Genomic DNA, 27,288 nt, shown 5'->3' with positions numbered 1-27,288 from the left:
AACCAGAACCTCCGTGTTTATGCTCTCTCTGCTTTTAAAATTGTCACTGCAGGCTAGTGACTAATTTTACCAATTCTGATTGGCACACTGGAACACCCTTAAAATTCCCTAGTATATGGTACCTAGGTACCCAGGGTATTGGGGTTCCAGGAGATCCCTATGGGCTGCAGCATTTCTTTTGCCACCCAAAGGGAGCTCAGACAATTCTTACACAGGACTGCCACTGCAGGGGACACCATTACCCGCGTGCACTACATATAGGTCAATACCTATATGTAGCGTCACAATGGTAATTCCGAACATGGCCATGTAACATGTCTAGGATCATGGAATTGTCACCCCAATACCATTCTGGTATTGGGTTGACAATTCCATGCATCCCCGGGTCTCCAGCATAGAGCCCGGGTACTGCCAAACTAACGTTCCGGGGTCTCCTCTGCAGCTACCGATGCTGCCAACCCCTCAGACGGGTTTCTGTCCCCCTGGGGCCTGGGAAGCCGAATCCCAGGAAGGCAGAACAAAGGATTTCTTCTGAGATAGGGTGTTACACCCTCTCCCTTTGGAAATAGGTGTGAAGGGCCTGGGAGGAGAAGCCTCTCCTGCCCTCTGGAAATGCTTTGAAGGTCACAGATGGTGCCCTTCTTGCATAAACCAGTCTACACCAGTTCAGGGATCCCCCCCAGCCCTGCTCTGGTGTGAAACTGGACAAAGGAAAGGGGGAGTGACCACTCCCCTGACCAGCACCTACCAGGGGAGGTGCCCAGAGCTCCTCCAGTGTCTCCCAGACCTCTGCCATCTTGGATGCAGAGGTGTGAGGGCACAATGGACAGCTCTGAGGGGCCAGTGCCAGAAGGTGACGTCAGAGACCCCTCCTGATAGGTGCTTACCTTTCTCTGTAGCCAATCCTCCTCTGTGGGCTATTTAGGGTCTCTCCTGTGGGCATCTCATCAGATAACGAATGCAAGAGCTCACCAGAGTTCCTCTGCACTTCCCTCTTCGACTTCTGCAAAGGATCGACCACTGACTGCTCCAGGACGCCTGCAAAACCTCAACAAAGTAGCAAGAAGACCACCAGCAACATTGTCGCGCCTCATCCTGTCGGCTTGCTTGACTGTTTCCTGGTGGTACATGCTCTGAGGGCTGTCTGCCTTCACCCTGCACTGGAAGCCAAGAAGAAATCTCCTGTGGGTCGACGGAATCTTCCCCCTGCCAATGGAGGCACCAAACTTCTGCATCACTGGTCCTCTGGGTCCCCTCTCATCCTGACGAGCGTGGTCCCTGGAACACAGGAGCTGGGTCCAAATGTCTTTGATAGTCCAGTGGCCCTTCTGTCCAAATTTGGTGGAGGTAAGTCCTTGCCTCCCCACGCCAGACAGTAATCCTGTGTACTGCGTGAACTGCAGCTGCTAGGGCTTCTGTGCACTCTTGCAAGACTTCCTTTGTGCACAGCTAGCCCAGGTCCCCAGCATTCCGTACTGCATTGCCCAGCTCGCTGAGTTGGACTCCGTCTTGTGGGACTCTCTTTTGTTGTGCTGAGTCGACTGCCATCCTCAGATCTTCTAAGCGCCTGTTCAGGTGCTTCTGTGGGTGCTACCTGCTTCTGCGTGGGCTCTCCGTGTTGCTGAGCGCCCCCTCTGTCTCCTCCTCCAAGGGGCGACCTCCTGGTCCTTCCTGGGCCCTGGCAGTACCCAAAATCCTCAACCGTGACTCTTGCAGCTAGCAAGGCTTGTTTGCGGTCTTCTGTGTGGAACCAACTCTGCATCCTCCAGCATCTTGTGGGAAATCTTTTGACCAAAGGAGAAGTTCCTGGCACCTTCCGTTGTTGCAGAATCTTTGGCTTCATCCCGGCAGCCCTCTTGCACCTTCATCTGGGGTTTAGTGGGCTCCTGCCCCCCCCCCGGACACTTGCATGACTCTTGGACTTGGTCCCCTTCCTATACAGTTCCTCAGGTCCAGGAATCCATCTTCAGTGCTTTGCAGTCAGTTGTTGTCTTTGCAGAATCCCCTATCTCGACTTTACTGTCTTTCTGGGGTAGTAGGGTGACTTTACTCCTACTTTTCAGGGTCTTGGGGTGGAGTATCCTGGACACCCTTAGTGGTTTCTTACACTCCCAGCGACCCTCTACACACTACACTAGGCCTGGGGTCCATTCGTGGTTCGCATTCCACTTTTGAAGTATATGGTTTGTGTTGCCCCTAGGCCTATTTCCCCCTATTGCATTCTATTGTGTTCTACATTGTTTGCACTAATTTTCTAACTGTTACTTACCTGATTTTGGTTTGTGTATGTATATTTTGTGTATATTACTTACCTCCTAAGGGAGTATATCCTCTGAGATACTTTTAGCATGTTGTCACTAAAATAAAGTACCTTTATTTTTAGTAACTCTGAGTATTGTGTTTTCTTATGATATAGTGCTAAGTGATACAAGTGGTATAGTAGGAACTTTGCATGTCTCCTAGTTCAGCCTAAGCTGCTCTGCTATAGCTACCTCTATCAGCCTAGGCTGCTAGAACACCTCTATTTTACTAATAAGGGAAAACTGGACCTGGCACAAGGTGTAAGTGCCACAAGGTACCCACTATAAGCCAGGCCATGGAAAAAAAATCTTATTTACTAAAGTAAAAAGCTTTTATTTAGGGAAAGTGAATGTGCTATCAAACAAATACAGTATTATTATTTACCCTTCAACACAATTAGTTTACTTATTCTAAGACTAAATAAGTATATTTTTTAAATGTTGAAAGCTAATCAGAGCTTTTCTAAAATATTTGCAACTGATACATGAGTGATAGCAAATGACGATTTGGGGAGATGTATTCCTGATTTTATTTCAACATTCCCATGATTTGACTTAATCCATTCTCGCTGCCATTGTTATTATTTCAAAACACATGTGAATGCCTTCCTAATCCATGTTCGAGGAAGCCCTTTTATGTAGCACAATAATACAATAGAGTTGTGTCTATCTGGTGTATTAGACCAGAACCTGAAAGGCAAGTTTAACCTAGCTTTGTTGAGGGTGTACAAACTGTTTAACGTGATTGAAAGGTCTGCTGTTGTTGACGCTGAAATTTTACTAATGAATATTCATGTATTCTGAATGTTAAATCTGCATAGAAAATGAGCTAATATAGAAAAATAATGCATGAGTTTGAAAATGTGCCTACTTGAGTGACCACTAATCATCATGAAGTGTACTTATTAACAGCTTATTAATGTAAAATGTTGTGCTCATGTTTGGATTAATGTAGTAGTATGTCATATTAATGGTCTTAATTTAGCAAGGTCTTGGGCCTAGTTGCACGGCCTCATGCAAAAATCGCATTGTTTAGATGAATCATAAAATGGCTGCTTAGTGAATTATATTGTAATTTTCAATTGCGTTGACCGAATGCTAGTTGCTGACATTCTTTCCCATGAGAACTGCTTGCTAGAATATGTTGTACTAGCTACAGATACTTTGTAAAACTTAGTGTGTGTGAAGGTGATGTTCCCAGGAACCAACAATGGATGCACTGACTGGAGTATAAGCTGATACAAATTTGATACCTGACGAGCCCAACAACGGGAACAGGAGAAGAGGAGCAAATCATCGACATGTGAACAACGGTTTAGTAAATTCTTAGATTTGAGGTTCTACTTTCATTGGACTAAACTTAAATGTGCGATTCTTTAACCAAAAGCAACGTGGGAAGTAGTTTTAGAGTATCTAACTTAGCCAAACTGCACCAAGAGAAGAGACACAATTCGCCATTATCTTTCTTGACTGACCCAAGAGGGGACGTGCTCACTTTTTCCTATATCTTTATTGAAAAGTGACATTCTATTACGTCCATTTGTGCGATATTTCGATCTTGAACTTTAAAGCTGAATTCCAATGCTTTGCTGACTGAACAGGTGTCCAGTTGACGAAGACGGTCGCAGATTGCTGAACCAAACTGAGGCAAGATATAAGACGATGTTACGGATTGCTATGTCTATTTGCTTTTGTCCTTAGGTACCAACCACTAATTTTGATAGAGCCGTAGTTTGATGTTTTCCAAATTTGTGTTGACTAAATTGTTTTGCATGAAGCCCAAAAATGCCATTCTAATCAGAAGGTTACTTAGGATCCTCACTGACTGATGCCAGCTAAATATTAACAACAGTTGATGTCTATTCTTCGCTGAATCTAAATGTATGTCATTTCTATTGCAGTTATTCTTGCTAATGATTTGTACTGTAACTTTAGAATGTGCAATGATCCAAGCTTTGATTAAATTGAGATTCTTTAGAAAATTTGGTCAACCAGTATTGTTTCTGTATGCTTATCATTTTATTCTGAGACTAAGTCACATAATATTAGCATTGTTAATATAGGAAAATGAACATTCTGACTTTACATAAAGGTGTGGTTATTCATGGCCAAGGGGTCATGGTGTGTGGAAATTACTGACTCCAAAGATTATTGATGTTATTGATTTGTATTGTTGTTGATTTGTATTGGAACTGAGTCTTATGGTGGGAACTACTCTAAGCGCAGTCAAAAGGTCCATCGAACCTCTAACGCGTCCCCTTATACACTAATGATAAGTAACCAAATAAGGTCAGACGCGCTAACAGTGATGGTAGCAGATTATGATGGTTTGTCTCCTTAAGAGCCCATCATGAAGGCCTGGTAGATGGTTAGTCTCATTAAGAGCCCATCATAAAGGCCCGGGAAATGGTTAATCTCCTTAAGAGCCCATCATAAAAGCCCAGTACATGGTTAGTCCACCTAAAGAGAAAATAATTTGCAGAAAGTTTGGATTTTTAGATGCGATGATGCAAAGTGGAGAGAAAATGTATCCCTAAATACTTAGAACGACTTTCCCAGAGCCTTGTAGCTTGCCAATGATTGTTTGAGGATGGTTTTGGCGTTCCAGTAACAGTATGAATGGAATAGGTCTTTCACTTGCACAGCTTATGCAAATCGCAAAATTGTGATGTTTGTGAGGGTTTAGGGAGTTTGCATACTCCAAATGAAGTTGTTGAAGGAGTTAGTTTGCGTACTCCGAAGTAGTGTGTGGCGCTTTGTGCTCAAAATTGTCCATGTGGTTGGTGGTATATGGGCCCTGCGAGGTCTAAGGCTCCGGAGTATATTGAAAAGTGTATGAGACACTTGTTTTCTGTTGTATTTTGTCTGGTTTAATAGGTTGATCGGGCGTAGTCGACAAGTCAGAGTGTGAGTCAAAGGGAGTGAAAGAATTTTCGACTGAGAGCTGGCGACTCCTATGTGTATCAGGACAGACCCTCTGATCAGTTGAGAGTAAAATTTGCATGTCGAATTTTGCTTGCAAATCAGAGAAAGTGAGAAAGAAGGAGAAGCTGTTAGAACGAAAGGCCGTCAGTGAAAAAACCGTAAGGTTTCTCAAGTGATTGTGTTACCCTACCTGTAGTAAACAGATAAATTGGGTTTTGATTTTGTTTAGTGCTCGCAATAATTTAGCATTCGTTGAATGTGAATCTGAGTTTGGGAGGACAAGCCGCAAGACTTTGTCAGCTGCTGTACGTGTGAGTGGGACGTCATTAGAGCTGCGCGGTGATAGGTTGGTTAGTGAGAAGGGTCACGCACGGATTGGTGAACAACCGTGAAGGGTAATTGGTTGAGAAGGTCAGTGAAAAGGATTCTGGGATTAAAAGTCACTTCCTGATTTGATTTAGAATACCATAAAGGTCGCAGAAATTAAAATGTTCAAACCTCTAAAGAGTGCCATAAGGGGAGATATGTGCATTACAACGAGTATAGGAGATATTTCACCACCAGAAGGTACACCTACTTACATTGTATTAGAAGAGATGTTTGCTGCACCATTGCTTCATTAAAAGACAAGGTGCAGCAAACTTCTCTTCAGTGATAGAGAAAGATGGGAGTTTAGCGTTTCCTGCCCATGGAACCTTTAGTTTGAGGAGCTTAGATAACTTGAGGAGGGTGCTATATGATTTGAAACCCCTCCGAGACAAGCACAGTTCAAGGCATTAGCAATCTGGGAATTAGTAGCCAGACAGCAGAAGCAACAGAGGTTTGAGAGGAGAATAAGAAAGGTGGATAAGACACTAGCGAAGGCTAAGAGGGACAGTAATCAGAAATTTTGGAGAACCGATACTTTACAGGGAATTAAGTTGTTGCCTGCAATCACACAGGACAGCAAGAGAGAAGAAAGGAAAGCTACCAGAAAGACAAACAGAAGTCCCTCTGAGGGTAGGGAGTGGAGATCAAAAGAATCTAGGAGATCTAAAACACTAGAGGAAGAGTCAGATGATGATGAGTTCATTTTACAGTCACTGAGAAATCGTCCCCCACCGTATGCAGCACAAGAGAGTGGACTGAGCACTAGTGTAAACCCTTCTGCACCAACACCTGTTAACATGGCGACGAGTCCAGTGCAGATTAGGCATAGCATGACATAGAGCCCAATGTAGAGCAGTCCTGATGTACCTACTACATCGGCAGCACAAAATCTGATGCTACAGCCGAATGTCCCAAGAATTTACCCTGATGTGCCCATTGTAGAAACTGCCACAGACCTCATAATGCCACCAGGACAGGCTTACCAGAAACTGATATTGGTTCAGACAGAGCCAACTTCACTCTTACTGCCTCAAGTGTAGTCACAAGCAATGCCAAAATACTCTCCTATAACATGGACACAGACAGAGATGTCCACACTGATGAATCAGAATACAGGAATAATGCATCCAAAGAACCGGAATATTAGATCAAGTCCAGACGCTGTGTCTGTACCCTCCACCATTGGTCCAGTCATACCCTTGTTTGCCCAGGGAAATAACAGTACAAATAGACAGGGAGTCCTCAGTCAGAGTTCAATGAGGGGAGGACTCAATGAGAGTATCCGAGTAGTCTCTCCTGTGGGACAGACCTTTGATGGAATAGGATCATTGTTAGAAACAGTGTCAAACATGAGCCATAGCCTAAAGTTACTGACACCACAGTCTCCAAAAACTAACTGTACAACGGTTGCCAAATACCCAGCCCAACAACATTTCACTGCAAGGTTTGACTGCCCAAAAATTGACTGAATGGTTAGATAAGCTGAATACCCTGCAAAGTGCTCCTAGCGGAGAGGAGTACTTGAACTATACTAGACTAGGGATGGAAGCGGGTGAACTTATTGAAGGAACTATGGGTGTGAACAGACTTGAATCCAGCAGAAATGAGAAACTTGTGCCCGAAAATTAAAAGGGAAGCAAGTGAGGTGCATCAAATACTAGCAGACTTAGCAGAGAAATATAGCATAGAAATAGAGAAAACAAAACACTTGAAGAGGAGTTACAGATTAGATTTTGACTCAAAAGATTTCAAACACATGAGATCTGCAAGAATGAAGGCACACCTTAGGGAGTTACTCCAAAGCGTCCAGACATGGAGAGCATTAGAAAAGTGGGAAGGCAGATGGGTAAAGAAGAGAAATAAGAAGAAAAGGGATTCCGCAAATCTTACTGCGCATGTGCAGCAGGTTGAGGACCCATTAAAGTTTTACCAATGAGAGAAATTCCAGGAGGGAATTTTGTCCATGTCCCATTGGGCAGAAGTTACATTCTGTCCTTTACAAATGATCACCCCAGGTTGAGAAAGAAACCAGTAGAATGGTACAAGAAGACAGACAGGTTTGTGAAACTTGCAAAATGCCTGTGGGAAGAATTGAACACCCTGTTAAAGATATTATGGATTGAGTGCAAGAGGAGCGGATATATAGGGCAACAAAGGAACGAGAGAGAGACCCGATCACAGGTTCACCTTCTACCGAGGTGATGAAATACTACTATAAAGTGATTGAATTTTTGAAAACGAGTATTTCGCCCAAAAACATTGACTGGCAGAGTATAGACAGGACAGCCTAGGAAGCGAAAGAATCAATACATGCATATTATGAGAGATTGTTTCAGGCATTTAAGCATTACAGTTGAACAGAAACAATTGAACCAAAAGATATGATTCATTTTGTGTTCAGATTTGTGGAAGGATTGAGACCTGAAATTAGCCAGATGATTAAGAGTCATTTGATTTGCTGGCAAGTGAAGCCGATTGATGAAATATTGCAGTATGCAAAGTACTGTAGAGATGAGATTGATTTGAAGCAGAGAAAGGTGAAAGAAAAGGCTTTGGCGATGCAGATTAAAGTGGCACAAACAGGGATGCAGGGACATTTTCCACGGCAGCTGCAACAACAGGAAAATGTGGTATTTCAAAATCAGTCGTGGAGGAAATGGAAGCGGAAACCGTAGTCCCGATTTGGGTACTGTAGAATGATGTGCAGGGAATGAAGAGATTGTTGCCATGCCACGCTTAGTGAAGGATCGGACATTGGAAGTGGGAGTGTCCGATGATGGTACAGGAAGGTGTTGTTCAGCAAACAAGTGATATCAATTTGTTCCAAAACATGAGAGGACCAAGAGTGAGGGGTCATAATCCAAATTTTCAAAGCAATGTGAATCAGATGCAAAATGTTCAAGCCATGCAGCCGGTGCAAAGGCCATGTGTGCAGATGGCACAGTTATAGCCAATGCAACAGCATGTTCAAATGGTACCCAGACAAGCCCCAATGGAGCAGCAGCAGGTGATGCTTCCTCAACAGGTCACAGGTCAGAAGTTTAACCAGAGTAACAACACAGTACACCAGTTCCCGTTACACAGAGAGAATGGAATAAAGAATGATTGGGTAAGTGAGAGTTTGGACGAAGAGGAATGTGTGCTTGCAGCTTCCTTAGAAGTAGATCAGAAGGGTCCATATGTGAAGGGAAAAGTAATGGGTCACAAAGTTTCATTCTTGGTTGACACAGGAGCTACACGCTCTAAAGTGAGAACTGCAGATGTTCCAAACCTGCCCCTTTCAGGAAAAACAGTTCAGATTGTAGGAGTAGCGAAACAGTATTTGACCAACCCAATTACAGAACCAGTTCAGGTTAAAATTGGCAACTTTGAGGGATTGCACAAATTTGTAGTTTGTGACTCAAGTCCGGTATCCTTACTGGGAATGGACTTGCTAGGTAAAACAAAATGCTCGATTACTTCTTAAAATGATGGACTTGCGATACAGACAAACAATGATGATGAGGATGACCCAACTGCAGAGACAGAGTGTGAGATAATAAATGAGGAGTACCTTCTGATTATTTTCTTTACAGTTTTTACAGTTAAGGATCTTCCTTCTGACTTGCAAGGAAAAGTTAAAGAGAGAGTGTGGGATTTGACAGGGAAAGACATTGCCCTGATAAAAGGAGTTGAGCCAGTTAAGGTTCCAGTAAAGCTGAACGCAATTTTTTCCCAGATTACCCAATACCACATGACATGGGACATCATTAAAAAGGTTGCTCCCATAATTGCAGAATTTGTAAACCAAGGGGTTTTGAAAGAAGTATTGAGCAGCCCATGTAATTCACCGATAATGGGACTGAGAAAGCCCTGTGGGAAATTTCATGATCCATGATTTGAGGAAAATAAATGATATTGAGATTAAATGTTGTCCTGTAGTACCAAATCGAGCAGTGATTTTGTTTCAGATTCCATGTGATGCTGAATGGTACACCATTATAGACTTGTCACAATCATTCTTTTCTGTGCCTCTTCATGAGGATAGTTAATTTCTCTTCAGTTTCACATATTTAGATCAAGTTTACTGTTGGTGTAGAATTCCTCAAGGTTTTTCAGAATCACCTTCCATTTTCAACCAGATCTTGAAAAAGAACCTGGAGTCATTGGAAATGCCTTTCCAATTGACATTGGTACAGTACATTGATGATTTGTTGATCGCATCCAAAACAAAGGAAGAGTGCAAATATGAAACGATTGCCTTACTGAAACATTTAGGAAAGAATGGTCATAAAGTGTCTCCAACTAAATTACAATACTGGCAGAAAGAAGTGAAATATTTGGGTCACCAGATTGAGAAGGGGATTAGGAAAATATCCAGAGAAAGGGTCAACCATATTGCAGATGAGTCTCCAGGCCACACAGAGATGTCAGGATATTTTTGGGTATGGTAGGCCACTGTCGCGAATGTATTCCCAACTTTTTAGTCATTTCAAAGCCATCGCAGAAGCTGACTCACAAAGAAGTCACTGATCACCTAGTGTTAGATCAGGCCTGTATGAAAGCATTTTCTGAGTTGAGAGAGAGTTTGTGCAAATCCCCGGCTTTGGGAATGCCTGACTACACAAAACCTTTCTTGTTGTTCTGTCATGAGCGTGATGCATGTTCTTTGTCTGTCTTGACCCAAGTCCATGGTGGTGTAAACCTCCCAGTAGCATATTTTTCAGCTACTTTAGACCCAGTTGCAGCAACTTTACCAGGCTGTTTGCGTTCAGTCGCTGCGGTTGGTCAGAGCCTTGCACTGTGTAACGACATTGTGATGGGACATCCCCTGAGTATTTTGGTCCCTCACTTCATTGAAGTTTTATTTACACGAACAAAGATGCAGGTACAAGGCTGACTCGCTATAAGAGGAGCATCCTGGGGTCCCCAAACGTGTCATTAAAAAGATGTACAGTGCTTACCCCTGCAATCTTACTCCCAAATGAAAATGTTGAAATTGGAAAATTGGAACATATTGAGCATGATTGTCTTGAAGTAACTGATCTGTGCACAACACCAAGACCCCGATATCAGAGACACCCTATTGGAAGAGAATGACAAGATTTTCTTTGTTGATGGTTCCTGTCTAAGGGATAATACGGGAATACTGAGAGCAGGATATGCTGTGTGCGCGATTTCTGGTATACTTGAAGCATCCTGGCTTCAAGGATTATACTCTGCACAAGTAGCGGAACTGGTAGCCCTTACTAGAGCATGCCATTTTTCTGTGTAGCTCAAAGTTACTATCTATACCAGTGGTCTCCAAGTTGAAAAATACAAATCATTGGGCCCCCCTCAGAATTTTTCACAATTATTTCAAAGTTTGGCTATGTTCTGACCTATTTAAACATTGCAGTTAAGTACTGCTACCTTTTTAAAAATACAACAACATGCTTCTGCTTAAATAAAATCCCTGTGATCTGTATAATGCTTCTCTTGGCCAGAGCCTGGTGCCCCCCCTGGATCACTTGAGGCCCCCAAAGGGGGGCCTGCCCCCCAGTTTGAAGTCCTCTGATCTATACAGATAGCCAGCATGGATTTGGAATAGTGCATGATTTTGGCCAGTTGTGGTCGCAGAGAAGTTTCCTGACCTCTTCTGGTTCACCAGTAAGAAATGCTGAGAGAATTCAAAAGTTGTTGCAAGCTATCCAAATGCATGAAAAGATTGCTGTGGTGAAATGCAGTGCACATCTGAAATCACAAGATTTTGTGTCAATGGGAAATGGATGTGCGGATCAAGTCCAAGTTTCTGCGCATTGAACTGTATATCGTTCAAGGATAAGTGGTAATTGTTGCCTGAGGAAGATGAGACAAGTCCAGGTTATGCATTACATGTTATAGATATCTTGGAAGCGCTGTAGACATTGCAGAATAATGTTAATAGGGAGGAGAAAAGGTTATGGGACTAAATGAAATGTGTACAGTTTCAGGCTGAACTGTGGATTTCAGAAGAAGGTCCATTAGTGCTGCCGAACAGTTTGTTGACTCAAATGGCTAGATATTATCATGGTCAAGCCATGTTGGGAGGGATGCAATGATTTGATTGTTCAAGCAGAATTGGTTCAATCCAAAGTTTAGACAGGTTGATGAAGCAGTTTGCCATTGTTGCGTCATTTGCAAACAAATGAACTCAGGGAAAGGGACAGTAGTCAATTTGAGCCACATTGGAAGAGCAGGAGGTCCATTCAGCAGAATGCAGATGGATTTTATGGAGAGGCCTGTGTGTCAAGAATTGAGATATGTGTTGGTGATTGTCTGCATCTTTAGTCATTGGATTGAAGCTTATCCTACACAAAGAAATGACAGCCTCACAGTAGCGAAATGACTGCTTAGGGAACAGATACCACGTTTTGGATTTCCGATCTCTTTAGAATCAGATAGAGTAAGTCACTTCAACAATGAAATAATTAAATTACTATGTTCATCCTTAAACATTGAGCAGAAGTTGCATTATAGATACTGCCCTGAAGCATCAGGACTTGTGGAACAGATGTATGGTACCTTGAAATCAAGAATTGTGAAAATGTGTTCGTCGACGAATCTGAAATGGCCCGACGTACTACTGTTAGTTCTGATGACAACGCCAAACACATACGACAGGAATACAGGATTGTCACTGCATGAGATCCTCATGGGCAGAGCAATGAGGTTGCCAGCGGTTCCTGCAAATGCTCTTGTGAACATAACAGATGAGATGGTGTAGGACTACTGAAAAGTTCTGGCTGATGTGGTTCACTCTTTCTCTCATTCGATCGAAGCCACTATACTGCATCCGTCTCAAGATCAAGGAAACAACCTGAGAGCAGATGACTGGTTTGTGATCAGAAAAAACATGAGGAAAACGTGTTTGGAGCCTTGGTGGAAAGGCCCTTACCAGTTGGTAGTTTTGATCCCTACCACAGCTGTGAAGTGCGCTGGAGTTCCGAACTGGATCCACGCAAGCCATATGAGAAAAGTGGCACGTCCTTTGCAGAATGAAGAAGAGTTGCTGAGAGTACCAACAATGACTAGAACCACCTCAGAGCCGGAAAGAGGAAAAAGAGGAACTGAGACCAGATCTGAGCAAATCGAGAATGGTTCAGCCACTCCTGTGAGAGATGAAAGAGAAGACCTATAGGAAAGTGAAAGTGAACCAATCTCAATTGAGGCAGCAAGAGAGTCTAATCAGAGGAGGGCTCTCCCAGAAGTAGACGATCTTGAGAGACGAACAGAGCAAACAACAGACCCCGAGGGGGAATGAGTTGAGGCAGATCAAAGCCACTGTGGTCTGACTCCTCCTGAGCCATTTGCAGGTCGGTCAAGAGAAAGACCTGCAGAGCAAGAAGAAGTTACAGATTAGATACTGCGAATGGCATTAACAAAAGGTCCACTGAAAGGAGATAAGTGGCCAGAGTCACAAGCAAAGAGAAAGGAAGCAATTGTAGTGACAACTATTGAGGAGGAAGTAGATACAACAAGGAGAGAAGATCTGAGTGAAGGAGAGTTGAATGGAGATCAAAAACTGAAAAGAAAGAGAATTTCAAGTCAAAGGTGCGCTACTTCTGAATGGGCGTATGCAACCACAAGTAAATGGCAAGGAGAATTTTTGGCTTTTTGACATTCTAGGACAATATTTTGGCACTTGAAGGAAACTGATGAACTGAAATGTTTAAGCTATAAGTTGAGAAAAGTACAAAGAAAAAAAAGACTGTTGAAAGTAACCGGAGAGGATTTTGATAACCTGATTTGACAACATAACCTGATCTGACCAAGCTGCTAAACCAAATTTTGACTTTACCGATTTTGACAAAAGAATCCTGGAAGTAAGACTGAAAGCTGTAAATAATTACTGAAAGAAGATTGAAGATTTTGTGTTTGATGTTTGCTGAATAGTTACTATTTTTTCTCTTCCGCTTTCTGATTCTTTTCAGATCATGAGCAACATTATCCAGCAGGTTAGGAACAGTAGATGCTGTAAATACTTGAGTATTGGTTTGGCAATTGTATGAATGATATTGTGCCTGGTATTGATTGTGGAAATGACTGTTCTTGACAAGAGTAAAGCCAACCATACTTCAGATTTAGAGACAACTACTTCACTCACAGAAATAGAGAAGTTCAGGTTAGATGAGAAGTATTTGCACGTAGATAATGCACAAGGAGAACTTTCTTCTAATGTTTTATATTGCTTATTGAGTGAGAATGTTGAGAAGAAGGATGCGAGAAATTGTTATGTTTGCACGCAGATTCCTTCATTAGTCGAAGGAGGAGTTACCTACCATTGCTTACCCTCACTTATGGGATAAGTTGTAGTCTGTTACTAACAAGATTCTATAACAGGAGTACATCCAGTATTTCTACTCCAACTACAATGTTGTGTTTTCGTTTCTCCTCATAATTAAGTACCTGAGTAGAGTAGCTAAGCAGAACACTATAGAATTAGTGAGAGGATACTTTAAGTCTACATTAACTTTTGGCACTGCATATGCACATCGAAGCAATCTGAAATGCTTGCTTACTCCACTAGAAAAGTGCTTTTTAGATCAGATGACAGGGGAAAGGCATTAAAGGAGAAGTTAGAAAAGGGCTTAGAGAAAAGGACATTTAGACATGATTATGCATTTAGTGAAATAAAAACACAAGGAAGGTTAGCTTTAGATGCGCAACACGTAAGCAAGCTTTGTATATATAGGCATAAATCTAGTACTGGTACGTTGTTTGTGGGAATGAGTGAATGTAGACATGTGTTTTTGTATCAGAGTAAATGGATGTTCATGTTGAATGGGCAGGATCCAGCGATTCCTGCAATTTATTACATCTGTGGGTCGAATGCTTATTACCGTCTTCCAAGAGGATGGTATGGCATGTGTTACTTGGGGATAGTTTTCCCAAAGATATTTCAACTTAAGGACTTGAAAAGATTACCAAAAATGACTGAGTTACATCACACCAAACAAAAGAGAGAGTCTCCTTCTAGTATAGTGGGAGACATATTTGGGGCAATAATTCCTTCAGTATGAGTTGTTCTGAATTCTATAAAGATTCGAAAGTTGTCTACTATTGTGGATAACATGTTGACAAATTTTTCAGGAGCCATGATACTAATGGATACAGAAATTGCTGCTGTAAGATCCATGACTCTTCAAAACTGCCTTGCGTTAGACATTCTTTTAGCAAATGATGGCAGAGTTTGAAAAATGCTGAATTCAAAGCATTGTGGTTCATATATTCCTGGTAATAGCAAAGAAATTTGAAGCATGCTTACTAATTTGACTAATGATAGTGCTGAATTGAAAGAGTTGAAAGAACCAGGTATTTGGGAGAAAGTTGGCAAAGGATTTGCTTCAGTGGGAAATTGGCTCATCAGCAGTGGGGATGGGATATTATTGAAAATAATACAAGGGATATTGATTATTGTGATTTGCATAATTGGGAATATGTAAATTGTATCATGTGATTAAATGAAAGAAAATGTAAAAAGGTTAGAGGAGGGAAGAGATAAAAATGGAAAAGTTGTTTAGGGAAAATTCAAAGAGGGAACGAAGATTAAAAGGGATAGAGATGACATTTTAGCAGAAGTGAAGATTTGTGTGGGAAGATGTAAGTGTGATGACATATTTAGTCATCAGAGGAGGGATTGTTAACGCTGAAATTTTACTAATGAATATTCATGTATTCTGAATGTTAAATCTGCATAGAAAATGAGTTAATATAGAAAAATAATACATGAGTTTGAAAACGTGCCTACTTGAGTGACCACCAATAATCACAAAGTGTATTTATGAACAGCTTATTAAAGTAAAATGTCGTGCTAATGTTTGGTCTAATGTAGTAGTATGTCATACTAATGGTTATGTATTATGTATTTGTATTATTAATCATAGACCTTAATTTAGCGAGGTCTTGGGCCTAGTTGCACGGCCTCATGTCAATTTGCATTGCTTAGCCGAATCATAAAATGGCTGCTTAGGGAATTAAATTGTAATTTTACATTGCGTTGACCGAACACTAGTTGCTGATATTATTTCCCATGAGAACTGCTTGCTAGAATATGTTGTATTAGCTATGGATACTTTGTAAAACTTAGTGTGTGTAAATGCGATGTTCCCAGGAACCAAGAATGGATGCACTGACTGAAGTATAAGCTGATATAACTGTTTTACCTGACGAGCCCAACAATGGGACCAGGAGAAGAGGAGCCAATCATCGACATGTGAACAACTGTTTAGTAAATTCTTAGATCTGAGGTTCTGCTTTCATTGGTCTAAATGTACACGTACGATTCTTTAACCAATAGCAACGTGGGAAGTAGTTTTAGGGAATCTAACTTAGCCAGACTGCACCGAGAGGGGAGACACAATTTACCATTATCTTTCTTGACCGCCCCAAGAGGAGACATGCTCACTTTTTCCTAAATCTTTAATGAGAAGTGACATTCTATTACGTCCGTTTCTGAGATATTTCTATCTTGAACTTTAATGCTGAATTCCGATGCTTTGCTGACTGAACAGATGCCCAATTGACAAAGGCATTCGCAGATTGCCGATCCAAACTGAGGCAAGGTATAAGACGATGTTACTGATCGCTATGTCTATTTGCTTTTGTTCTTAGGTACCAAACCGCTAATTTTGATAGAGTCATAGTTAGATGTTTTCCAAATTTGTGTTGACTAAATTGTTTTGCATGAAGCCCAAACATGTTATTCTAATCAGAAGGTTAGTTAGGATAATCAATGATTGATAACTGCTAAATATTAACAACAGTTGATGTCCTTTCCTTGCTGAATCTAAATGTACGTCATTTCTATTGCAGGTATTCTTGCTATTGATTTGTACTGTAACTTTAAAATGTGTAGTGGTCCAAGCTTTGATTAAATTGAGATTCTTTAGAAGATTCGGTCAACCAGTATTGTTCCTGTATGCTTATCATTTGATTTTGAGACTAAGTTACGTAATATTAGCATTGTTAATATAGGGAAATAAAAATTCTAACTTTTACATAAAAGTGTGGTTATTCATGCCCAAGAGGTTCATGGTGTGTGGAAATTACTGACTCCCAAGATTATTGATGTTATTGATTGGTATTGATGTTGATTTGTATTGGAACTGAGTCTTATAGTGGGAACTACTCTAAGTGCAGTCAAAAGGTCCATTGAACCTCTAACGTGTCCCCTTCTAAACTAATGCTAAGTAACCAAATAAGGTCAGACGCGCTAGCACTGTCTAAGGCTGTGGGATGAATAATGTGTGAGCTAATGAGTTTCCAACCATTCCTCTTCACTTAGATTCTCATTTCAAATATATGACTAGTAATCCGTTTGCAGTGGGCAGGGTGGGGAAATTACATTAGTGAAAAGTCAAAGTGATGAACAGTGCATCAGAGGCCTGACACAGTCCATCTCAGAATTATTTAAAATGGTGTGGAAACCTTTGGCGTGTTAGTATTTTACTTTGATAAACTGAACAGAGTTGTATTGTATCATTCAATGTCATTATTTTCAACAGTTTTTGGGGAATAACCTGTCCATAATTGGTCTCAACATGAGACAAAGAAATCTTGGAATATTTTGCAAGCGTCCTTTCAGAGCTGCCTTCAAAACCTTAGACAATTCCTTAGACAATTTCACCATTTTTTATTAGGAAAATGGTGTTGTAAAATGCACCATCTGGAACTATTTACACAAAACTATCTGTGATGTGGCAGGCATCTCAGGATTACAGCCTAAGGACTATAAGGGATGGGTTGATGTGGTGTGAGGGGTCAGACTTTCATACTGCCATCGCTCAGTTTCTGCCGTCTGCACAGGTTGATTACAGTGGAAAAGTTCAGCTCCTGCCACCGTAGAGACATTTGTTTTGAAAAGGAAAGTGAAATGTAAAAGCTTCCTTGTTCTCTGAGATTCCTATTTCAATTTCAGTTGTTTCCATTATGCAACATAAAACATCCTTTATTTTGTCAAAATAACTAGCTCATTTGTTCTCTGCCGGGTCGGGTACATGACAGGTACCACAAAAAAATAGAAATGAAAATAGTTATTATATAAATAAAGACCTAAAATGAAAACAAAATGCCACTAGGTTTCACTTTAGTAATTCTGCTCCTTCTCCTGTACCCTTGTCCACAACTTTGATTGTTTGTTTCACTTGCAGGTCTCACCGACACTTCCACCGTGATTATTAACGTAGTGGATATAAATGACAGCCCTCCAGTGTTCTCAAAAACTATGGTAAGCATAAAACACGGAAGAATAAACCTAAAAATATAAATTTGTTATAGAGTTCAAAGTACTGTAATTCTTCTCAGGGTCTAGCTGATGCTGTAGTGGGATGGAATATATGTTTTCTAATAAAGCACAAAGGCATATGAAACTAATTTATCGAATTTCCTGACTCTAATAACAAAAAAGAAAAACAGATAATGAATGTCCTTTCATTAGCCGTAGAGGGTTAGCTTGTGCCAGTGGTTGTAGATGGTTGGCAACTGTACTTACTTCTTGAACAGGGTCTTAGGGCCTGATTTATATGTTGCCTCAGAGGGCACTTCGTCACAATGACGACAGAGTTCTTTGCTGACCAATATAGTGATGCGCCTGCTGAATTTAATTGCAGGTGGACCTTAAGTTTGGCCATGGAGGAGACTACTCTGTTTCCACCATGGCCAAACTTCTCTGACAGCCCTTGGGAGGAAGGGCCATTGAAGAAATGACAAAGTGTCTGCTACCCAGTTTAGATGGGCTGATGTAGTCATTTTTTTAACCTGGCGGTAAGGAACAGTAAAAAATGTTTCTGGATTTTCTTTTTGAAAAGATAAAAAGAATACTGTTTGCTACAGGGCGGCATCCTTCTGATGCAGCCCTGCAGCAAACAATAAAATGCATTGACAGGAACCACCGTGACAACTGTTCATACCAGTGCCTTTATAAATGACTGGCTGCTTGGCAGACATTTATAAATCTGGCAGGCAGAGGTATTCTCAACCTGGAAGACATTTAGGGCCTTCAACCGCCACATTAAGAGGTTGGTGGGCAGCCCAGCCAACCTACAGCCGTCTCCGCCGGGATCTTCGATGGGCTGACGATGGTGGAGGTCAGAATCAGCCAGGGTGGTGCTGAAGTCAGCGCTGCCCTGCTGATTATGACCTGGTTCTCCGCCAGCCTTTTCGTGGCGGTATCACCACCATAAAATGGCTGGCTGGGAACAGGTGCAGGGGGCTACAGGGGGTCCTCTTCACTGCCCATGCACATGGCATCTGCAGTGCAGGTGTCCCCCTGCTCAGCACCCTCGCAGTGCTCACTATCTGCTATGTAGACAGTGAGCATTGCGAGGGTGCTGGTGCCCCCTGCAGGTGGCAACATTGCCACCAGCTCAATTACGAGCCGGCAACAATGCTGCCGCCTCTTTCCCGCTGGGCTGACGGGCAGAAATCTTGGTGTCTGCCTTTCAGCCCAGTGGGAAAGTCATAATGGGCTCAGCGGGGAGGTAGCCAGTAAGGCGGCAACTTCCCCGTAGGAAGTTTGGCAGGCGGAATTCATAATCAGGCCCAAAGTCCTCCACCAGGCCAATGGGCAATACTCTGTACATTAGGATTTAAATCTGTCCCTTAGTTTTTATCATCAGAATTTAACTCTGATTCTGAGATAGAAAGGTGAAACAGAGTGAAAGAAAAAAGAGATGAGAAAACAGAGAAATAGAGAAAACAGATGCAAAATAACCTACAAAACGGAGATGAAGAGAGTAGAAATGTAAGGTGGTGGGAAAAAAAGCTTCAATCTAAATTAGGGAGCCTCAGTTTTTGGCAACACCAGTATTCACTGGCAGCATGCTCGTAAAAAAATGTTTGAGTCCCTGCATTTATTTTTATTCATATTTTTAGTTATTTATTTATTTATTTTATATAACCCATGCTTTTTACATGGACTGGTAGGTCCCGGGTATATTTGCTGTAGAATGGGAAACTTCCAATATGCTTTTCTGCTTTACAGTAATTGAGATTCTATGAGTATCTTGGACATAACAAGTGAATTAGAGTCTGATTTAGTTTGCTTCCTGAGAAAATCATATTTTTTTAAAGAAAAGTTTTGTATAACCTAGGCACTCTTAAACTGTATTTTGTCTCCATCTTCACAAATCCCTTTGATATTTGTTTGGAGGCTAAACATCCACATCTTTCCACGATTGCTGCCTGTTCTTTATTGTTGTGTAATTACTACACTTATGTGTCACATAAAAACAAGATAATTTTATGTATTGATTGCAGTACGTGCACCTTTGTTGTGTATTTTAGTGTCAGATCGAGAAAGAAAATCAAGATCCACAAACATTACCTGAAAGATTAAATCAAATTGTGTCCAGTGCAATCATCTTCAGGGGCCTTCAGAAAATCTAGAGAAAAAAAAAGATTATTGGGAGTCGCAAAAAGTAGAAATTCTCTTTTTTGTGTGTAGTAACAAGTCCTGGGCTAGGCAAAAAAAAATTCAATTGTTTAGAGGGACAGAGCAGGAGCTCTGACTACCTAATCTGTGGTTTATGTTTACCCAGAGGTATGGCAGAATTTCCAGAAATGTCTGTGAGAAAACATGTGCTCTTTCGGATCACTTACTGAAGAGGATGAAATGGCAGGTCTAATTGGTTAAAACCATTAATGCCATTGTTTGCGGTGCTCCTCATTGTGCCCCAGGCATGTGTTTTCTTGAATGTGCTTCACCTAATCCGTCTGGCTGAAGGAAACAGTATTTTAGTATATAATTTGCCTCAAACTTTCTCCTATGTAATACTTCATGGCAATAAGAAATACAGATACTCTTCACCCTGACCAGTGCCCTATACCAAGTTCAGAGGCAAGAGGAGCTAGAAACAGAAGGTGGAGGGAAAACATGGCAAGTAATTGCTGTCCAGGAGCCCCCACTGCCCGTCTTTTCTCTCCCAGTGATGGTCTGATGGCATGGTGGTGCATCCCTTTGATTTTGTAATATGCTCACATCTCACTGCACATTGAAAGTTTGGAGACATTACTTAACACAAAATGGATAACTCCAATGTAACAGAGTTTCAGCAGCAGAAGTTCACCTACATGGTTGCAGTGAATGCACCACTCTTTTCATCTCACATTGTAGCTGCTGATTTCCTGTGGAAGGCTGCTGTGAGGGCTTGCAGCTTTCTGAAGTGGGATCATACTGGGCAGACCCAGCACAGGGACTTGGATACAGAAGCTACAATACAATGAGGTGAAAACAGAGGAGTGAAGAATGCTGGAGGCCATGAGGACCTAAGCATGTACAAGTGATTCTGAGGACCTTAATGTTTGCAAGTGATTTCTGTCATGTAGGTGGAATAGGGGAATGTGTGAGAAGGATATTAGGCGATGAGGAAGACTTTACTTTCAAAAGTGAGCCAGGAGATGAAGACTTTTCCTACCTGTGTGAAGGTACTTTCATTGTGCTGTAAGTAATTCCGGATTGATAGTGAAACCACATTTCCATTGCCTTTCATTTGTACTTGTCAGAAAAAAATCCACTTTAGATGTCACTGTGGGTAAATCAAGAGGGTTTGGATGAGATAAAAGTGAGAATCTCAAGAGAGGCTGGAGGGAATACAAAAATATTTATTAAAAAACGGCTTACAGGAGACTTTTTCAGGGAGCGCTGCTCAGCCTCTAGGCTCAAGGTTCAGGATATCTGACTAGAATTGAAACTTTCAATGAATGGACCCCAAGAAAACCACTAGTAGATGGTGTAGTGCAGAAGAGCTGAGATTACAGTCCGATCAAAAATCTACTGTTTGTGCTTAACCTAGATACAAAACAGGGTAGACTCATTAACGGGTACGATCTAGACTAAACCTCAGATTAGAAGACCTCCTGGGGTTAGTCCATCTGTGAGATCTTACTAGAAGGTGGCACGTTTAGGGATGTCACTCAAGGATGCTAATACTGGTTCAGAATCAGGTGCACTTTCACTAAATCCAATTGAAGAAGCATGATATACACGTCTCGTAGCAGAGACAAGTATGAATAGCTGGCAGGTCTTGCATATTACAGTTGCTGAGGATTCCCTATTGCTAGTGATGGAGCATGTAGACAATAGTGCAGGGGCATTTAGAGAAATAGGTTTCTGTAACAGCTACTCAAGATCAGGTGCAAGACTTAGGACAAATCGAAGCAATGAATGTGCCTCTAATGCGGTCAAGACGCATTTAGGACTATGAAAATATCAAAAGTGCTCCTAAAGGTGGTCAGCTTACGAAAAACTCAAAAACAGGTTGTACTCTTGAGCAAACGCCAGCTGCAGGATGAGGTTGAAACACTAGAGTTAGGAGGTGATGAAAAACAACATTTATTAAAAAATGAGACTCATTGATGCATGTAATTGAGGGAGATTCAGTCAGAAAAGAAAGTTTTGTTTCCAAGCGGGAGGGTTTTCTTCTGCAAGTTGTAAAATATACTTCTTGCCCACAGTAAGAGTTTGCAAAGTTGATTTGAGAACTCGGGGTTAAATCAAAATGGAATACACTTGGCTTACAAATCATTACAAAACAGTTAGTTGATCTGGCCCAAAGAACTAAAACATGGATGAATAAATGGTCTATGGTAGGTGTTCTACCTTAACATTGACTCAAGACTATTGTTGACCAAAAATATTGTGACATTCAGAATATTATTAAACATAATATGGAGGGTACTGTTTTATTTACTTTGTTAGAAATATCAATGCATTTAATATAGTTTTGTTTCATGTCAATGAATATAACATATATTCATGTTTTTGTTATGTTTTATTAATTTGAGTGTTACATATTATTGATCTTTATATCTACATATTTGTACAGCTCTAGTGGAGTTTATTTTTTGTTTGATAATATATTGAAAGTAAATTATTTTATTTTATTTTACTATAGATTTTTGTCCATTTATATATTGTTCTTCATTGGTTATTTACATTAATATTCATATCAATTAAATAATTAAATTTTAAGCATCATGTTTCAGTTAGTGTTTTTTTTTATGTGTAATAATATTTCTAGTTAATAGTATTTTTGAGTGGATGGCATGTGTGTATTTTATGCATCGTTAAATATATGTTTTTTACATTTTATTTTGTATTTCCTGGGTTGTAGGTTTGTTGAGGGAAGTAGGATGTGAAGTGACTTAAAATATTATACTTAATTATTGATATTTACATTTTAATTGATCCCTTGGTTTATTATTTATGTGTTTTACAATAAAAGTCCAAACATGAATATTTGGTTATTTTGATGGATCAAAACATGCATATTTGTATTATTTGTAACTGATTATTTTAAGCATACTGTGTGTGTTTATTATGCATGATACAATTTTAGAATTATTTTTACAATTCTTATTATTTTTATTTGGTGAGTGTTTGGTTGTGTAATGAAGTAGGGGCGGAAGTGTTCTAAAATATATTTTTATTAATGTCATAATGTATGAAATATACTTTAATTCAACAATATTCATTTATTTGGTTGTTCTTTTTACTTTTATAGATTATTTTTCTTTACATCATTAGCTAGGCATTTATCAAAAGTAAATATTGCAATTTGTTTGCTAGCATTTTGCAAATAATATTTTAAAAATATTTTTTATTTTCATATTTAGTTTTTTTTCATATATTATGTTTTATTGTTAATTAATTTTTTCTTCTATTTCTTTAGAGTGTGACTGGTAAATCTGACCCTTGCAAAGTTAAACATTTCACCTAATGTTGCTTATGCTGGAGTAAGAATAGTAAATCTGACCATCCAAAATCCAACACTTTCCTCAGTGTTGTTAGGTTTAGAGTGAAAATAGTGAATCTGACCCCTCTAAAGTCCAGCACTTTGCCTTATGCTGTTTAGGTAGGAGTGGGGATACTACATTAAATTATCCTCTGCTTTATGTAGCTTTATATATTTGCTAGCTATAATTGTATGTTTGTTTAGTAAACAGATGTTTAATGTTTATTCTTTTTATTTGGAATTGTGAATACTTTTCCTTCCTCTTCCTCAAGGATATTTATTTTTATTAACAAGTTTTTAGGATTTTATTTACAGCAGTATGTGTTAACATGTTTCTAATGTGTTTTTTTATTTGAGTTTTTTGTTTGCTCAAAATGTTTCTTGAATTTTGTTATCCAATTTTAAAGTATGTATGCATTCAAATATCATAATTTTCTTTTATAGCGTGCTTTTTCAGTTATTATTCTGTGTGTTTTAATTGTTGAGAAATATTTGTTGTAGCTATTTACTTTTAATTTTTTGAGGTTTAATAATTATATTTAATTCCTTGTTTATTTTTTGATAATGTATTTATATAATAATATATATCTTTACTGTTTGCTGTTTGCTGCCGGGAGGTGTGTCACAGGGGCAGGAGCCCTTTAAACTAACTTCGCGCTCCCGCCGTCGCGGGAAGCGCTGTTTGCTGCCGGAGGTGTGTCACAGGGGCAGGAGCCCTTTAAACTAACTTCGTGCTCCCGCCGCGCGGGACGCGCCCGGGCGAAGCTCGGGCCAAGGGCGGGCCCGTCCTTGCCCGTCATTGCCAGGAAGAGGCAGGGCAGGGCCACCCCCCTGACATCTACCCAAAGACGTGGCCCATACAGCAAACTTGTCTATGGCTGCCTGAAAGAGATCTCAAGTTCCTCTGCTCGGTGCGTGGGCAGTCCTCCCATAGAGCCCCAGGCCCCATCAAGCACGTGGAAAACTATTAACCTAAACCGGATACCTGCAGGATTTTCCGTGTACTCAGCCAAATTTTTCTCAGTTCATCATATAACTGCTTATTGAATTACGTTTCTTGGAGGGTGGAAGGAGGCGGCACCATTCTTCTTCTCCCAAGGGCAGGAGCCCATAATTCATTACCCGCTCTGCGCCTGTCTGCGCCCGATAAGTGGTTGGGCCAGGCTATATATATATACGCTTTGGGCATCTTACTGTGGTCTTGTCTTTGGGATTTGTTAACAGTAGGGTCTGAGAAGCTTATTAATCACACCATAGTGTCAGTGGCTGGGTCCTAAAGGCCTACACACCCCTATAAGCCGGGGGCTCACTAAAGGCCCCTGATTTAAAGAATAATGGGCCGTCGACGTGGGGGTGGGTTGGAAGGAAAGCAGCACTCTAACAGAACCTTAGATGGTTTTCTGCAAAAGGCTGTTGGGGAACTTGAAAAAGAAATAGAGTTGGTGCAGCGACGCTTAGCTGCCCCCCCTTCTTCAACCAACAGCCTAGTTCATGATAGCTCTGCCCCACAGCCCTCCCTGCGATCAGAATTACAGTCTGTACTGACTACCCCTTTCTCTTCCCCCTCTAAAAACTCTCAGGAGAATCAGGACGAAACCCCAACTGTAATTACCACCCGTGCTGCACCTATTCTGCTAGCCCAGAGTCCCACAAATGAAGGCCCCCTCACCTTAGCAGATTCCAATACCAAAGGAAAAAGGAAACAAAGGGAACCTGCTTTCAAAAACAAACGATCTAGGACTTTGAGCCCCTCTAACATGGCCCAACCTTCTAATAAGGATACGGTATTAATCCCCTTACACAACACAAACGAGTGCCATGCAAATGAGTACACCAGGGATTTCATAAGAGATGAGCTTTCAAAACTATTTCTTCCAATTTTAACCTGCCTCCAATCAATTGAGGACAAATTGGAAAGCCTTATCAATAGCCAGCCACCAAAAATTGCTACACCCGTAGAAATTCAATCCCATCCCCTTGCCAACCATGACCTCATCACTGCCAACAGACCCACTGGCCAAATAGCCAAAATCCCTTTTTCCTCTTTAAACCAAGATTGGCCCAGCTCCGTCAAAACAGCTAGTATTCTAATGAATAAGCCCCATATGGTTTCAGTTCCCCCTTTAAAAGGAACCGCCCCATGGATTAATTCAGTAACTAATTCGGGAGATGGCAACCCCACTTGGGAGCACCCGCAAACAGAACACCAGAAGAGTGACAAGATCAGGGGTCTGCCAGATCAAAAAGTGCTCCATTTGCCACCAGAATCATGTCATTATGTACTCATTATATCGAATGTTCCTGAACTCAAACCTCATTCCACTGAATCTTTTACCGAACTTAAAAACAAGGTTATCCATTGGTTGCACGTGAATGCAGGGTTTGTTTTTTCCATGACACCCTCAATACTGATGGTGAGAAGGGTAGGGTGGGTGGGTTCCCTAGCGAAGATCGGTTCAGGGGACTGCATAGTTATCAACTTCAATTCTCCTGACCTTGTCCAACGGCTCTTTTTAAACGCTAATAGACCTTATCCTATAACTGAAAAAACCTCCCTTTGCAGGTTACAAGTGTTTTATCCACCTCCCATGCCAGCTTGGAGTAGACAACTGCCAACGCTACACGAGGCTCCCCCGGCTATCCACACACAGTCTATCCCTGCACTTGGCCCTAGATGCCCTTCGTCATCTCTTTCTGAGACAGACTGACTAGGAGACGACCTTTCGGAAGTGGCTCCGAGCAATGGTGAGGCTGAGGACATTCATCCTACTGCCCTCAACATCTCTAACTCTGTTGCCCCTCCGATCTTGGCAGATCCTGTTAATCAGGGATCACCCACAAGCATCACGAGCCAAGCCAGCGAGGAATGTACTCCGTTCCTGTCAACTCTTCCACACATTCTGGGGTCCACCCGTATGGCCAACCTACCTAATTCATATATAGCTGGGGTCACATCCAGCGAGGTTCACAAGGCACATAGCGAGAAAGCCAATGGTCCTAATATACCTGAGGGAATTAGCATGGTTCCTAGCAGTTCCTCCCCCTGTAGGAAATATCCTCAGAATAAAGCAGGGTCCATAAAAACAGAGGATCTCGATAAGGTACTCAGCTGGAACATAGCAGGGTTGGAAAGCAAATTACAAAGTCCAGGATGGGGCAGTCTTATTGATGTTCACCTGATCTGCCTCTTCCAAGAAACGTGGGCATTAGAACCCAAATATAGACTAGGCTTCAAAAGCTATTGGGTTCCAGCACGCAAGTCATCTTCTGGGAGACCATCGGGAGGGCTGCTTGTGTGGATCAACACTTCTCTTAGGTGCAAGATAGAAGAAATAGATACGGGTTGCCCTGACTTGCAAGTCCTATTAATAATGATTTCTGAAGAGAGACCTTTACTTTTAATTAATATCCATAACAGGAATGTGAGCTCCCACGCTGATTCTGATGTCCTGTCCATTTTGGACAGTTTTCTTAAAAACAATCCCTCCTTCTTTGTTTTGATTGGAGGGGATTTTAATGTCACTTTTGAACCTAATCCTCTAGTCCAAGGAATATGTAAAGAAGAGGATGCCCATTGGGGCATCCCTCAGCTAGTCTCCAACAAAAGACCAAGGCTGAATAAATCTGCGCGCTTACTGGCCGACATCACACTAGCCCATGGCCTCCGAGCCTGCAACGGTCGCTCACGCTCAGATGTAAATTTGCAAGCTACCTTTAGGCGCGGAGGGCTCAGCAGTCGTATTGATTATATACTTCTTGACATCCGACTGTGGAGCCACATGTTCGATATGAGGGTCCAAAAGCAAATTGAGAGCGATTATGACCCGTTGATTTTATCGACCACAGGACTTTTTCCTTCGTTTAATGTGCCCTACTCTAAGAGCCATGCCTCCCAGCTGGCTCTGACTAATAACAGACGCAACCTAAAATGGGAATCTGTTAATTCTTCCCCTAAACACCTG

General features: G+C 41.2%; 1 protein-coding gene across 1 annotated transcript in view; it reads left to right on the top strand.

The window, feature by feature from the left end:
• CDH16 (cadherin 16) overlaps positions 1-27,288 on the top strand; it is an 841,291-nt gene that overhangs the window by 323,255 nt on the left and 490,748 nt on the right. The window contains exon 10 of the mRNA XM_069217207.1: positions 17,744-17,820. Within this exon, the coding sequence (XP_069073308.1) occupies positions 17,744-17,820 (77 nt within the window). The remainder of the gene's footprint in view (positions 1-17,743; positions 17,821-27,288) is intronic.

This window comes from Pleurodeles waltl, chromosome 12 (assembly GCF_031143425.1).
Source record: "Pleurodeles waltl isolate 20211129_DDA chromosome 12, aPleWal1.hap1.20221129, whole genome shotgun sequence".
NCBI classification, from domain to species: domain Eukaryota; kingdom Metazoa; phylum Chordata; class Amphibia; order Caudata; family Salamandridae; genus Pleurodeles; species Pleurodeles waltl.
This window is presented reverse-complemented; position numbering and strand designations above follow the sequence as displayed.